This window comes from Puma concolor, chromosome B1 (assembly GCF_028749965.1).
Source record: "Puma concolor isolate L17-30 chromosome B1, mPumCon1.1.hap2, whole genome shotgun sequence".
NCBI lineage: Eukaryota > Metazoa > Chordata > Mammalia > Carnivora > Felidae > Puma > Puma concolor.
This window is the reverse complement of record NC_141670.1, coordinates 179,345,448-179,360,552: the sequence shown is the minus strand read 5'-3', so window position 1 is coordinate 179,360,552 and position 15,105 is coordinate 179,345,448. Positions and strand designations below refer to the sequence as shown.

Here is a 15,105-nt window from a genome sequence, read left to right as displayed (position 1 = left end):
ATTGAAGTCAACAACCCTGTCTCTTGTTTCTTTGCCCCCTTCTCCACATTTCAAGGGTGAAATATTCAGTCTCCAGGTTTCTTGAATACTTTTCCACCCATTGGTTTTCGTAAAATATTGCATAGTGCTTTCAAGTAAATTTATTTCAAAGTGCTATCAGTCCTAAAGACATTTTATCTTGTATCTTTAATTGTGTAATGGATATGCTAAAACTATCAAGCATCCAAGATAAGCAGGCTTTAAGTTCACACAAAGGATTCTTTCTCTACAAAGTGGGAAAGGTGATATAGATACATTTGAATTCATTCATTATTTTGTCTAAATGGATTCCGAAAAGAATAGACACTGGTCTTAGAATTTTGGAAATGTTCTTCATTTTTTTTCTTCCCTTTGTATTTTCAGGGTAACCGTTGTTAAATGGTTTGCTAAGCCCTAATCATTAAAGACTTTACACAGTTAAATTTGAGGATTAGGTATTTACCAGTTCCCAGATTTAGATATTAATCCAGGAGGTACATGAGTTGAAATTGGCATATACGTGCTTTCTACTCTACCAGATGTTCTGAGAAATCTTTGGAAACTTAGGGATTACTACCAGCATATTGATTTGGTGGAACTCATTTGGCTAGATCTTTCAGAATGAATGGATTCACTCAGCAATACTTGACACAAAGAAATATAGAAACATTCATATAGATGTACCCTGCCTGTCTTTTAAGGCATTTTGACTTCAATTCTTCTAAGATGAGATGATTTTGAGTAGGACATTTCTGACTTTAATTTTGGGATAAAAAGTGCTCAGAATAAGCTTTTTTCTTTGAGATTATATAAATTCAACTTAAAAAGTTTCATAACTATCACCAATTTGATGGAAAAACATTTAAACTTTTGTAAAAGTCTGAGTAAGATTACATCTGGATGGGTAGGCTTTTTTTTTTTTTTTTTTTTTGCAGGAACATTCCAGGTTTCTACAAATTCTAATAAACCTTGAACTGTCAAATAAAGTTGACTAATAAAAGAGTCAATTAGGTTATGGAAATAAAAATAACATTTAAGACAGAATAATCAGTTGTTGTATTTGTTGTGAGGATTCAGAAAGATTTGTGGACATTTTCTTAGATACTGCCTAAGACAATGAAGCTAAATAAGACATTGCAATTTTACATCCTCAAGAGGAATCATATCACTCAATGACGTTTTCCTAATTGTTGGCCAACTAGATGGGGCGTCCTGAGCCAGAGGTCCTGTGCTGAGATGCTTCAAAGCTTTGTTAAAAATGTTTGAGTCTTCATGAAGTCCTATTATACCCAAATTTACCAGGAGATTTGGATAGGAATGGGGTTGATGGGCTTCATCATTTATAAAATCAGGAGTGATGATAAAAGAAGTAAAAACTTCGAGTCCTGCACCTGTTCATGGTCATCCTTAGCCAGTTTTACTTTGGAGTACACATCGCCTGGAACATCAGTCTGGCTGTAAACCTCAGCAAGCTCTGTTAGATAGGAACATGGAGCATCGCTGTGCCCTTGTAGATGTATTGCTTTCATTTTGGCATGTATAAACGTACCCAGGAAGTGAAAAGAAGAAAGAGAAAGAAAGAAAGAAAGAAAGAAAGAAAGAAAGAAAGAAAGAAAGAAAGAAAGAAAGAAAGAGAGAGAGAAAGGAAGGAAGGAAGGAAGGAAGGAAGGAAGGAAGGAAGGAAGGAAGAAAAGGAATCATATCAAAATTGTGGGCAATAGCCTGGAGAGTTTGCTTCTAGAAGTCCTATTTAAAGTATCAGATCCAGGGGCGCCTGGGTGGCGCAGTCGGTTAAGCGTCTGACTTCAGCCAGGTCACGATCTCGCGGTCCGTGAGTTTGAGCCCCGCGTCGGGCTCTGGGCTGATGGCTCAGAGCCTGGAGCCTGTTTCCGATTCTGTGTCTCCCTCTCTCTTTGCCCCTCCCCCATTCATGCTCTGTCTCTCTCTGTCCCAAAAATAAATAAAAAACTTTGGAAAAAAATTTAAACTATTGGATCCAGTTTTAGGTCATTTTAATACTGAAATCTCTCATTGCATGGTTTCCAGTGGCAACAGGAAATTTCAAGAGAACAGGAGACCTGTTTCTGTACTTATTTGGGCATTTTCCTAAGCGCAGATAACTTTGTCCGACCTGAAGTGTTATGCCAGAACCAGAAGTGAATGTAATACAGGGTTTATTTAGTAATCCTGCTGTTTGATAATTCTTTATGCATTTTGCTTGTATATTTATTTCTAACTTATCTATCTCTAAAAATTGCTTGAGCCAAGATAAACTTAAAAAACAACTTTATAAAAAAGAACCCTGGAGGACAGCCTAAGAAACTGAGGTAAAAGGTTTATTCTGAGCTTGCTGGTATAAAAGTTAAGATAAAAAAAAAAAAAAAAAAAAAAAATATATATATATATATATATATATATATATATATATAGGTTTATATAACAAAAGGAAGTCTATTAGCTACTCAGATGAGATCATTATTTTCCAGAGATGTCAAGGAAAAAGTCTCAAATAAATGTTTACATACAAATTTTATTAGTGTGTTTAATAATGTTGTTATGTGAGTTCATCAATATGTTAGGTTCAATGAAACTGATTTGCAATTTATTGTGGAGGTCTCTATGCTTTTTCATTATAAAGTTCATTGGATGAAAGGAAAACAGGCATTATACTCCTTTATTCTGTCTCCAGACCACAAAACATGTTGGCGAATATTAAGTACATACCTAGAGCCTAAAATTATAGAGTGAAAGAGATGATTAAAGGCCATAAGTGTTCATTTCCTTGTTATACTAGGTGTCGAAAACACTTCACATAATACTTGGGATTATTCCTTATGGATATGTTAAATTATTGGCTATGTAGGAAATTTCCATTGGGTCTACTAGGAGATACCTATTAACAGAAAGTAAATCATGATTGCAGTAATAGTAAGTTTTCTAAATTTTACTTATAAGAAGTAATAAAAAAAAAAAAAAAAAGAAAGAAAGATCAGTTTGGAATTGTTAACAGAAAACCCCATAGTAGCCTTTTGAAAATTTCAAGGAATTTTCCTTTTAATGTTAGTAACTGAACTGGAACACTCATCAGTTTAGTTTCTTTAGGTACTTGTCATATACTTTTTAGTACTATAGGATTGTCAATGATACAGTTGTTTTTTTTTATGAATAAAGTTTATTTTTTAGATAAGTTTTAGATTTACAGAAAAAACCGAGCAGATAGTAAAGGCTGTCCATAAACTTCCCCACCTCCCCGAGTAAAATTTCTACTATCATTCACATATTAGTGTGGCATATTTATGACAATTAATGAACTAATGTTGATATATTATTAACAAAAATACATAGTCTGTTCAGAATCCCTTAGGTTTTATCTAATGTCCTTTTTGCTCCAGGAACCCATCCATGCTACCATATTTTGATTCATAAACTGGTGCTCTTTGGGGAAAATAAACTGTTGCTCTTTCATTAGCTTTTCATTTAAGGGATTATCTGATATATTTATTCATTTTTGTATTACTCATTACTCTTCATTTATGTTTGGGAAAAAAATATGTAATTCTTATTCAATTTACATGACTTTGTGGGAATGCCCTAAGTATGTTTCACTTATATACCTGCTATTTTTTCCTATCTTTTATCGTTTTATTAAGTACCATTAATTGTGGTGAAATGGTAGGTAATGGTTTTAATATGTTACGTGCATTTGTCTTTCTGATGTGCTTTCATTGTCTGTTGGGAAGCTCTTCTGTTCCTTTCTTTCTGCAGTATTTTTATGTTATCTGACATCATATATGTGTGTGTGTGTGTGTGTGTGTGTGTGTGTGTGTGTGTATTTATTTATTTATTTATTATGTGAAAGTAGTTTTCCCAAACTTATGAAGGTTGCACAAATTCAGAATAGCTAACTCCTTCCTCCTTCATTTCCTCCTCCGGCTTCTGTTCCTCCTCATTTGTCTTTTCAAAGCTTCCTCTTTTGTGGTTTTCATATATATGGCAATTTTCTTTTCTTTCTAAGGTTTCTTGGTTATGTATCCTTCTCCTACTTTTCTTCCTTCCTTTTTTCCTCTTTTATTTGGACCTTAAAATTTCCCCATTCCTATCATCTTTATCCTGATTAGTATTTATTCCCTTACCAGAAATTTCTTTTCAGTGCAAGGCCTTGTTAGGAAAGAGAATATAGTTGGTTGATTTTAAGGATTCACGGCGGTTAGACTCAACATTTTGGGGAGGTTCTTATGAAGGCAAAATGATAATAATAATAATAATATTAATAGCAATAACAACAATGTATTTCAAGTCTGGAAGTGGATCCTAAATAGAAACTCATTCTTCTGACTTTATGAATTAATAATAAGAGATTTTAGCAAGTTGTGTACTAGATAAGATTAAAAAGTAAGTAAGATTTGGAGCACCTGGGTGTCTCAGTGGGTTAAGCATCCTACTTCGGCTCAAGTCATGTTCTCACAGTTTATGAGTTTGAGCTCCCCATCAGGCTCTGTGCTGACAGCTCAGCGCCTGAAGCCTACTTCGTATTCTCTCTCCCTCTCTCTCAAACAGGATAGTTACAGACATTTGTATATGTGATTCAGACATTTCCAGTGAAACAAAGTCTATCACATAAGAGAGATGCTCTCTCTCTAAAAAGTAAATAAACATAGGGGCGCCTGGGTGGCGCAGTCGGTTAAGCGTCCGACTTCAGCCAGGTCACGATCTCGCGGTCCATGAGTTCGAGCCCCGCGTCGGGCTCTGGGCTGATGGCTCGGAGCCTGGAGCCTGTTTCCGATTCTGTGTCTCCCTCTCTCTCTGCCCCTCCCCCGTTCATGCTCTGTCTCTCTCTGTCCCAAAGGTGAATAAACGTGAAAAAAAAAAATTAAAAAAAAAAAAAAAAAAAAAAAAAGTAAATAAACATAAAAAAAACTTAAAAAAAAGAAGTAAGATTTACTTAAAATCCTCTACTCATGAATATAAGATAAAGAATTCTATTAATGTCAACACAGGGGCGCCTGGGTGGCTCAGTCGGTTAAATGTCCGACTTCAGCTCAGGTCACGATCTCGTGGTCCATTTCCAGCCCTGCTTTGGGTTCTGGGCTGATGGCTCAGAGCCTGGAGCCTGATTCCGATTCTGTGTGTGTCTCTCTTTCTGCCCCTCCCCCGTTCATGCTCTGTCTCTCTCTGTCTCAAAATAAAATAAACTTAAAAAAAAAAAAAGCTGCTGAGGATTCAACTCAGTTAAAAAAAAAGTCAACACAATATATTAAATTCGTAGTAACAAATTTAATTTAAGGTCACCACAGCTAAGTGATAAAACATAATCTTACCATAGAATATTAAGTTATCTGAACTAATGGAATAAAGACATTTCTTATTGAATGGATAGGATATAGCATTTATTTTTTAAATGTAAATTTAGTATAACTGCAATCAAATTAAATATACCATAATTAAATAAAATATCCTAGTTTTTTCATACAAAAAATAAATCAGAGTTTACAGAATAGCCATTAAAAGTGTTAAAACAAATAGACTAGTCAGAGTATAAGATTTACCACATATTAAAATATAAAGTCATTGAAAAGAAAACAATGCAGTCTTATTATAGAAATGGACAAATATGGGGTGCCTGAGCGGCTCAGTTGGTTAAGCATCTGACTTCAGCTCAGGTCACAATCTCGCAGTCTGTGAGTTTGAGCCCCGTTTCGGGCTCTGTGCTGACAGCTCAGAGCCTGGAGCCTGCTTCTGATACTGTGTCTCCCTCCCTCATTTGCTCACTCTCTCTCTCAAAAAATAAACTTCTCTTAAAAAAGAAATGGACAAATATACTTGCAGAACAGGAAAGACACACACACACACACACACACACACACACACACACACACACGGGGGGCAGGGAGTGAGAGAATTTATATAAATATATATAAATAGAATTAATTATTTTTTTAAATCATGAAACTGTCACAATCACATTTTAATATGCCACATTTTTTTACAGAATTTCTGCAAAAGAATAAAATATATTAAGTTGTTGTTTTCAGCTATTACCAAAAAAAATCTCTTTGAAAAGTTTTCATTTTAGAGAGAAGGACAATTCAAATTAGAGGGACAATTCTTTTAATTTTTATATTAAATAGTAAGAAAACAAGAAAAAATTTAGCAAAGTTAAGTTTTAATTTCAAATATCAATCAGATTAACTATCAAACTTTTTTTATAGATCCTGGGCTACTAAAACTCTTGCACTTTCTAGATAGATTTCCGTAAGTTTCAAAGGAATCTAGGAAAATCAATATTGTTAATTGAATCCAATGTTGCTTCCCAAAATATTATAGTACTATTGTAAAGATTGGAAGGGATAATGAATATTTCTTTGTCAAAAAAACATTGTCTGCCTCCTTATATTATTTTAAGATTACCAACTTTGGCCATATACTTTCCATAAGGAAGTTCTAGTTCTTACATAGTACATTTCAAGCTAGGCAATAACCATTTCACATTCTATGGCAAAATTTCAAACAGGATAGTTACAAACATTTGTGTATGTGGTTCAGACATTTCCAGTGAAATGAAGTCTATCACATAATTTAAGGAAGATGGGAGTTCATCCATTGTAATATTGGAGAGGAAGATGAATTAACATTGTTAGATAATTTATTCAGTGAATGGAAACACTTAAAAATGCAATTTTGGAGAAACAAAGATACATTTTGCTTTTTTTTTTAGTATAAGCTTAACATGCATAAATATTGCATATTTGGAAAGCAGCAAAATACCATGTTCAGAAAATTGTAAGTCTTTTCTATTATTTTAATCATGGTAGTACTCAGTCTGTGTCTGGTCTGAAACAATGCTATCATTCTTAGCAATAATTAGGTAAAGGTTGATCAACTAAATGGACATAATACTTTTTGGAGAAAGTAATGTGAAAAACAGGAAGAAAAAGATATTTCTCTGATGATTTAGCAGAATATAGCTATAGGCTAAACAGTAACTTGTGTTCTATTGGAATGGCTAAAAACATAGATTCACATATAGAGAAGCTGAAGGTGACTGTGATTCGCCCTGTCTTTTACTCTTCATGTCAAATACTCATTTGCTAGAAGTGTATTTGGTATTGTCGTGCAGAGTCTTGCACCGAATTCTAAAGGAGGCAATCTTGTTCTTGAGACATACCCACTGCATTGTTTCCTCTGTTTTCACTCACAGGCACTATAACAGAAAGTAGAGATTAAAAACTGTGTCACACTTATATGGCAATTTATCAGAACCCTTCATTTCTCCATTTTTTTATTACCAAGTCCAGAAGTGAAATCACATTAAATGGCATTAACTCAGGTCAATTCATTAACTTGGGAGGCTTAACAAACAGCAACATGTTCTTAACGTACAGAAAGAGGAATGCCCACTTTAGCCATTCCAGATTATATAGTCTTTACACCCCATAGGTATGAAACGATATATACAAACAACAAGCTAGAACATATTGCAGACGGTGGCTTTCTTCAGAGCACGGAAAAATAACAAAGACCTTTCCTGTTCCCATATTTCCACTTGCAGAATAATAGGTAAGGGAAGCTTTTGTGTAATAATCTATGACTCTGGGATAGCTGGGATTGTATTTGCGCTTCTTTCCTCTCTTTACTCTTATTCAAAGGCCAATAGTTAGCAGATTTGATTTGAGCTGTAGGGCCTTAGTAATAAAATGTCTTTGGCTGGTGCCCCTTTTGACATTTATGACATGCCAAATCAAACTAGAGTTTATTAAAGCCTTCATGCTCACTGCTTTTATTTTATTCATTTTCTCCATTTTTATAATTTCAGTATTTACAAAAGGCACTTATTTAGTAGAGTGTCTTGATCCATATCTCAACTGCTCAATTTCGTTTTTAACTTCTGACTCGATGTGTTTTTATGGTGTAGATACAGGTGACACATCACAAGAAGTTTGCCACCCCCACTAGGATTTTCAATTTTATGTGATTTTGATAAACCAGAATTACTTTCTGTTATTCTGAAACTGCCCAGCCATTCAACCTCCCAGGGATTTTGCCAAAGAAAAGAGTCACTTTGCAGCTTTCTGCTCTTGTAACCAGGGAGAATGATTCTAACACAACAGGAATATATGCTGCTATTGTGCTTTTGACCAAATCAGCCCTCTCTCTCCTCCTTCCCTCCCTCCCTCTTTCACTCTTTCATTCCATGAATTATGGTTTCACATTTCCCATTATATGTTAGAATTTTTTCACAGGATGCCCTACAAACCTGACACAATCTTCTCCAAGCAATCTAAATTGAAACTCGTTTTGAAACATTCCGGGGTGCCTGGGTGGCTCAGTTGGCTGGGCATCTGACTTTGGCTCAGGTCATGATCTCAGGGTTTGTGAGTTCGAACCCTGTGTGGGGCTCTGTGCTGACAGCTCAGAGCCTGGAGCCTTTTTGGATTCTGTGTCTCCTTCTCGCTCTGCCCCTCCCCTGCTCTCACTCTGCCTGTCTCTCTCTCTCTCAAAATAAATAAACATTAAAAAAAATTCAAAAACATTCCTTAGTCTTTTCCTAATCCTGTGGATTTTTGTTTCTGTTGACGGAAAACATGCCCATAGATCAAAATCTCAATGCTAACCTTGACTCTCTCTATTACACAGACTTTGAAAAATCATCTCTGACCTTATCTTCCAACCTCTCCATCCCAATGCCTTCTCACAGCATGAATTTTACCCAATGAAACTTTACTACATATGATATAGTTATATGGGCACAAAGACAAATAGGGAATTTTTAATAAGATAGGAGGCTTGAATACAAATTATGTTTTTTGTTCCCATTGTATTAAGTACATTTACTTTATTTTATGTGGAAGGATTTCCACATTTCTTTTATTTATTCATGTAACAAATAGCTATTTAGTAGATTGCTATTTACTAAACTTACGGTTTACTCTGAGACAATCAACGAAGAGCAAATTGGCCAGATTACTGCCTTCATGGATCTTACAGATAATGGGAAGAAAGACATTAAACAATATTACAAAATTACAAAAGAATAGTAATTGCTGGAAAGTTACAGTATAGGATGTAGCACATGTGACATTAACATTGGTTCTCATTTTGGAAGAAATGGCTAAATTAAGGCCTGTGTGATTACACTGCAGTGTTAACCAGGCAAAATCATTTATATGAAGGCCTCAAGGCAAGAAAATTCTTGGTATCAATCGTCACTGATCACTGATGGCTGCAAATGGAATGAGGGTTGGAAGTTTTGTTTCGGTTTCATTTTGTGTCCTTGGAGTTTTGAGCATTCTTGTGAGTACAGATCCTCTTAGATGATCTTATCCGAAAAAAAAAACTGTAGTCCATCACAAAAAAAGCAAAACAACAACAACAACAACAACAACAACAACAACAAAACAAACAGCCCCCCCAAAACAATTCATTAATCTGAAAGGGCGGGCCTACGCCAGCCGACTCCATCTTGTTCTGTGTCCTTCACCTTGACCACACCTCCTCCCCTTGAGTAACCCCCCCTCACCTGCCTAACAGGACTCGACCCTTCCCCAGGACCCTTCCCCAGCCAATCGGCTGAGGCCATAGCCATTACCTCACCAACTGCCCCCAGGCCCCAATAAAACCTTTGTCCTTTTGAAACTCGCTCTTTCCCTGGTATCTCACCGCTGCGTCGGTGCAGGTAGGGGATTGAGCTCGAGCTAGCTCGAATAAAGGCTCTTTGCTTTTGCATCGGACTCGGCTCCCTAGTGGTCTTTGGGGATCATGAATTCTGGGCATAACATTTGGGGGCTCGTCCGGGATCCCCAAGAACCCCGAGGGACCCCCGACCCGGAGAGCCTGACTGGCCATGGTTAGTGTCTGTTTGTTCTGTCTTTTCTGTGTGAGCTCATTTCTGGAATTCTGGTAGTGCCCGACGCGGTCTAAGTGGACGCACTGGAGGACCACGGGCCGGGAGTTTCGGAAGACGTTCCGATTCTCCCTTCTGGAGGGACGTGGAATCCCCTCAAAGGTCTGAGACGAAGCGGGTCGCTCCCGCTGGTCGGCGTGAGGCCGTCGTCTTTGGAGGGACGTGGAATCCCCTCATCGGTTTTGGAGGGACGTGGAATCCCCTCAAAGGTCTAAGCTAGCTTGCAGTTTTGCTTCCATGGAGTTGGAAGACTTTCTAGGGGCCCTCTGTTTGTCTGTTTTTGTGTTTCTCTGTTTTGTTCTGTGGACTTACTGGACGGACGTTATGGGACAGACTCAGACTACTCCTCTAAGTATTATGATTGATCACTTTAAGGATGTGAGGGGAAGAGCTAACAACCTCAGTGTGGAAGTCCGAAAGGGTCGGTTGCAGTTTTTTTGTTCTAGCGAGTGGCCAACTTTCAATGTCGGATGGCCACCAGAGGGGACCTTCGACCTCCCTACCATCCACCAAGCCAGGAGTATCATCTCTCAGCCTAAGGCGGGCCATCTTGATCAGCTCCCTTACATTATCACTTGGCAGGACCTTGTAGAAGACCCACCCTCTTGGTTTAAGCCCTTCCTAACCCTGCTCCCTCCGGAGCCAAAACCCATTCTTGCTTTGCAGGAGACAGAGAAGAGGAAAAGTCTTACCTAGCCTTCAGCACCCCTCTTCCCTGTCCTACAGGGGGGTACTGAAGAAGAATTAATTTTTCCTCCCCCGTATAACCCCTCTAGGATGCTGGAAGAACACCATCCTCCCCCTCCGGGGGAGGCAGACGCTGTTACGAGAGCGGGAGGCGGAAACGCTCCAGGGGGAAGCCCGCCCTTTACCAGACAAAGGGCTCAGAGGGGGCAATCCGCCTCCGCCGCCGACTCCACTATTCTGCCCCTGCGAGCCACCGGACCCCCAGACGCGGAGGGGAATCAGCCTCATCACTATTGGCCTTTCGCCACTAGTGACCTCTACAATTGGAAAGCTCAGAATCCTAAGTTTTCTGAGGAACCGGCAGGGCTTATTGATTTATTAGACTCTGTTCTTTTTACCCATCAGCCCACGTGGGATGATTGCCAGCAGCTTTTGCAGGTCCTGTTCACGACTGAAGAAAGAGAAAGAATCCTCAGTGGGGCCCGGAAACTAGTTCCAGGCGCAGACGGGAATCCCACCACCAACCAGGCTCAGATAGATGCCTCCTTCCCCTTAACTCGGCCCCAGTGGGATTTCAACATGGCAGAAGGTAAGGAGAGGCTCCGGGTCTACCGCCAGACTCTAATGGGGGGTCTCCGAATGGCTGCTAGAAAGCCAACCAATTTGGCCAAGGTAGGAAATGTACAACAGGGAAAAGATGAATCTCTGGCTGCCTTTTTAGAACGGATCATGGAGGCATTCCGTACCTATACCCCCATGGATCCAGAGGCTCCGGAAAGCAAGGCAGCTGTTATCATGGCCTTTGTAAACCAATCGGCCAAAGACATTAGGAGAAAATTACAGAAAATAGATAGACTAGGAGAAAAAAGTCTGCAGGACTTACTGGTGGTAGCCGAAAAGGTATATAATAACCGGGAGCCTCCTGAGGACAAGCAGGCTCGCGCCATGGCGGCTGCCAGCAGTAAGCAGACTCGAGACCTGGCCAGAATACTACTAGCTACCACTGCTGACTTCCCCGAGGAACGAGACCGCCGTCTCCGGCAGCTGGCAGACGACGCAAGAAAAGGTAAAGGAACCACCAAGGGGGGGGAAGCAGAGGCTGCAGAAGGATCAGTGTGCATACTGCAAGGAGATAGGGCATTGGGCCCGAGATTGTCCAAAAAGGGCCGGCGGGAAGGGAAGCAAGACTGATCGAGTAAAAGTCCTAGAGCTAGATGAACTAAGTGATTAGGGGAGTCGGGGTTCGGACCCTCTCCCCGAACCCAGGGTAACTCTTAAAGTGGAGGGGACCCCTATTGACTTCCTTGTCGACACCGGAGCACAACATTTGGTCCTCCGCACCCCACAAGGAAAACTAGCCAGCAAGAAGTCCTGGGTACAAGGGGCAACTGGTATGAGCCAATATTCATGGACTACCCGAAGAACAGTAGATTTGGGAACGGGCCGGGTATCCCACTCCTTTATGGCAATACCAGAATGCCCCTACCCACTGTTAGGACGGGACTTACTGACCAAGATTGGAGCTCAGATAACTTTCAGACAAGGGGGGCCTCAGGTCACCGATGGCAAGGGCCACCCCATCCAGGTCCTGACCATGAAACTGGAGGATGAATACCTCCTCCACCAGGAGGCGCTCCTGAGAGAGGATAATATAGACAGATGGCTACGAGAATTCCCCTCGGTTTGGGCAGAGACAGGGGGGATGGGACTAGCCGCTCACAGGACCCCAGTCCTGGTAGAGCTCAAGCCAGGAGAGAGTCCGGTAAGGATCAAACAATACCCCATGTCTCAGGAGGCCCGGAAGGGGATCCAGCCACACATCCGGAGACTACGAAGCCTAGGGGTACTAGTTCCTTGCCAGTCTGCCTGGAACACCCCCTTACTGCCGGTCAAAAAGCCTCACACAAATGACTACCGACCGGTACAAGACCTCCGGGAAGTAAATAAGAGGGTCGCGGACATACACCCAACTGTTCCCAACCCATATACTCTCTTGAGCTCCTTAGCGCCCTCTAGGGTCTGGTATACTGTACTAGATTTAAAGGACGCCTTCTTCAGTCTGCCGCTGGCACCCCAGAGCCAACCCTTCTTCGCCTTCGAGTGGCATGATCCGGAGGAGGGCTACAATGGGCAACTCACCTGGACACGGCTACCTCAGGGATTCAAAAATTCACCCACCATCTTCGACGAGGCACTACACAAGGACCTGGTATTTACAGACACCTTCTCTGGCTGGGTGGAGGCATACCCAACCAAGCATGAAACGGCTCAGACGGTGGCTAAGAAGCTACTAGAAGACATCTTACTCAGGTATGGTTTTCCTGCCATGGTAGGATCAGACAATGGACCAGCTTTTATCTCGCAGGTAACACAGGCAGTAGCCAAGGCGGTGGGGGCAAACTGGAAATTACATTGTGTTTATAGGCCCCGGAGCTCAGGACAGGTAGAAAGAATGAATAGAACCCTAAAAGAGACCCTTACCAAATTAACCATGGAGACTGGCGGGGACTGGGTGACTCTCCTACCGTACGCCCTTTACCGGGTTAGAAACACTCCTTACACTCTGGGTTTTACTCCCTATGAGATTATGTTTGGCAGGCCACCCCCTGTTATTCCCAGCCTTCGAGCTGAACTTATTGCTGAGTTTAAAGATCAAGAACTTTTTCTTTCCTTGAGCGGGCTCCAGAGGGCGCACGAGGACATTTGGCCGCGCCTCCGTGCCATCTACGAGGCTGGCCCGATCGCGACACCTCATCAGTACAGGCCGGGAGACTGGGTCTACGTCAAGAGGCACCACCGAGAGACTCTCGAGCCGCGCTGGAAGGGACCCTACATCGTGGTGTTGACAACCCCCACCGCTCTCAAGGTAGACGGCATCGTGACCTGGGTCCATCACACCCACGCTCAGCCAGCGGACCCCTCCTCGATCCGGAAGGACGTTGTCACGCGATGGGCCATCAGTCGGGACCAACACAGCCCGCTCAACCTCAAGCTACAGCGCATTTGACCTACCTAATATTGGTAACTCTGTTAACTGCTTGTCATTGCTCATGCTGCCGGGAGTCCCCACGCCCCCCAAAACATCACCTGGCAGATCATAGACACCAGCTTGGGGACAATACTTAATCAGACGTCCCAGAGCCACCCCAGGGACACTTGGTTCCCAGAACTTTGCATAAACCTCCAAACTCTGTTCCCCTTGTCACCATAAATGCGGCCGGTCCCATGATTGGGTCCCTAAGCTACATGACAAGGGGGGAATGAAAGGGCGGGCCTACGCCAGCCGACTCCATCTTGTTCTGTGTCCTTCACCTTGACCACACCTCCTCCCCTTGAGTAACCCCCCCTCACCTGCCTAACAGGACTCGACCCTTCCCCAGGACCCTTCCCCAGCCAATCGGCTGAGGCCATAGCCATTACCTCACCAACTGCCCCCAGGCCCCAATAAAACCTTTGTCCTTTTGAAACTCGCTCTTTCCCTGGTATCTCACCGCTGCGTCGGTGCAGGTAGGGGATTGAGCTCGAGCTAGCTCGAATAAAGGCTCTTTGCTTTTGCATCGGACTCGGCTCCCTAGTGGTCTTTGGGGATCATGAATTCTGGGCATAACAAATCTAAGGAAAAATATCTTACTTAAAAATACAGTGGTAATGGTACTTTAAAATTTTAAATCCTATTGAATAATTCAATGTAAATTTACAAAGATTTTGCTAAATATATACCTATCTGAATCCTGACACTATTGCAGAGAATCTTTTGGAGTACCTAAACGTATGTACGATGAGACTAGTTTGCAGTACGTGAAGACACTTTACAAACATAAATTTGGAAAAGAGACTTCATGGACCTGTGCTTTCAAAATAACTAGTTTTATGTGTCTACCTCCATAAAACAACTGATGGCTCAGTGCTAAATATAAATCTCAAGTTTCTTGAATTTCTTTTGTCAGAATAGCTAGTGTAAATGACCCACTAAATACAACCCCTGGAAAAAAAATTATAGATTGCATACTCACACTGGTAAGCGCAGTGTTTGTTTAGTAATGGAGCCATGTTGATTAACTATTATGACTAATATTTTTGGGAATCAAATTGTTTAAGTGGATCATTGGGTTCTCTGCAATGTGAAATTCTAACCGAGACATGAAATGCCTACTCTACCCTTAGGTTTTATTATTGCCTTAAAAATGATTGTTGTGATAGATGATGACTCTTAAACTTCTGTAAATTTGATGTGATTTTATGTATTGATGATTCCTTTTGACATCCCTAATTCTGCTGAGTCTCAGGATCGTTTATATCTGTTTTCTAAAAATCTGTAAATTATTTTTAGTTACATATATTTCATCTACAATTCCATGCTTTTTAATATACCTTTTTATGCATATCAAAAATTTCAGATTTCTGTCTCTACTTATAAATATTTTTAACTCCTTAAATGTGAGTGCATTATACAAACACTGTATGTATAAAAATAAACAGATATGGCATTTATCAACACT

General features: G+C 40.7%; 1 protein-coding gene across 1 annotated transcript in view; it reads left to right on the top strand.

Moving 5' to 3' along the window:
• Positions 1 to 1,254: 1,254 nt before the first annotated feature.
• Positions 1,255 to 15,105, top strand: part of LOC147582055 (uncharacterized) — a 39,417-nt gene continuing 25,566 nt past the window's right edge. Inside the window, 4 exon segments of the mRNA XM_086702984.1 lie at positions 1,255 to 1,388; positions 1,390 to 1,428; positions 10,918 to 11,672; positions 12,103 to 12,449. Of these exon segments, the coding sequence (XP_086559110.1) occupies positions 1,255 to 1,388; positions 1,390 to 1,428; positions 10,918 to 11,672; positions 12,103 to 12,449 (1,275 nt within the window).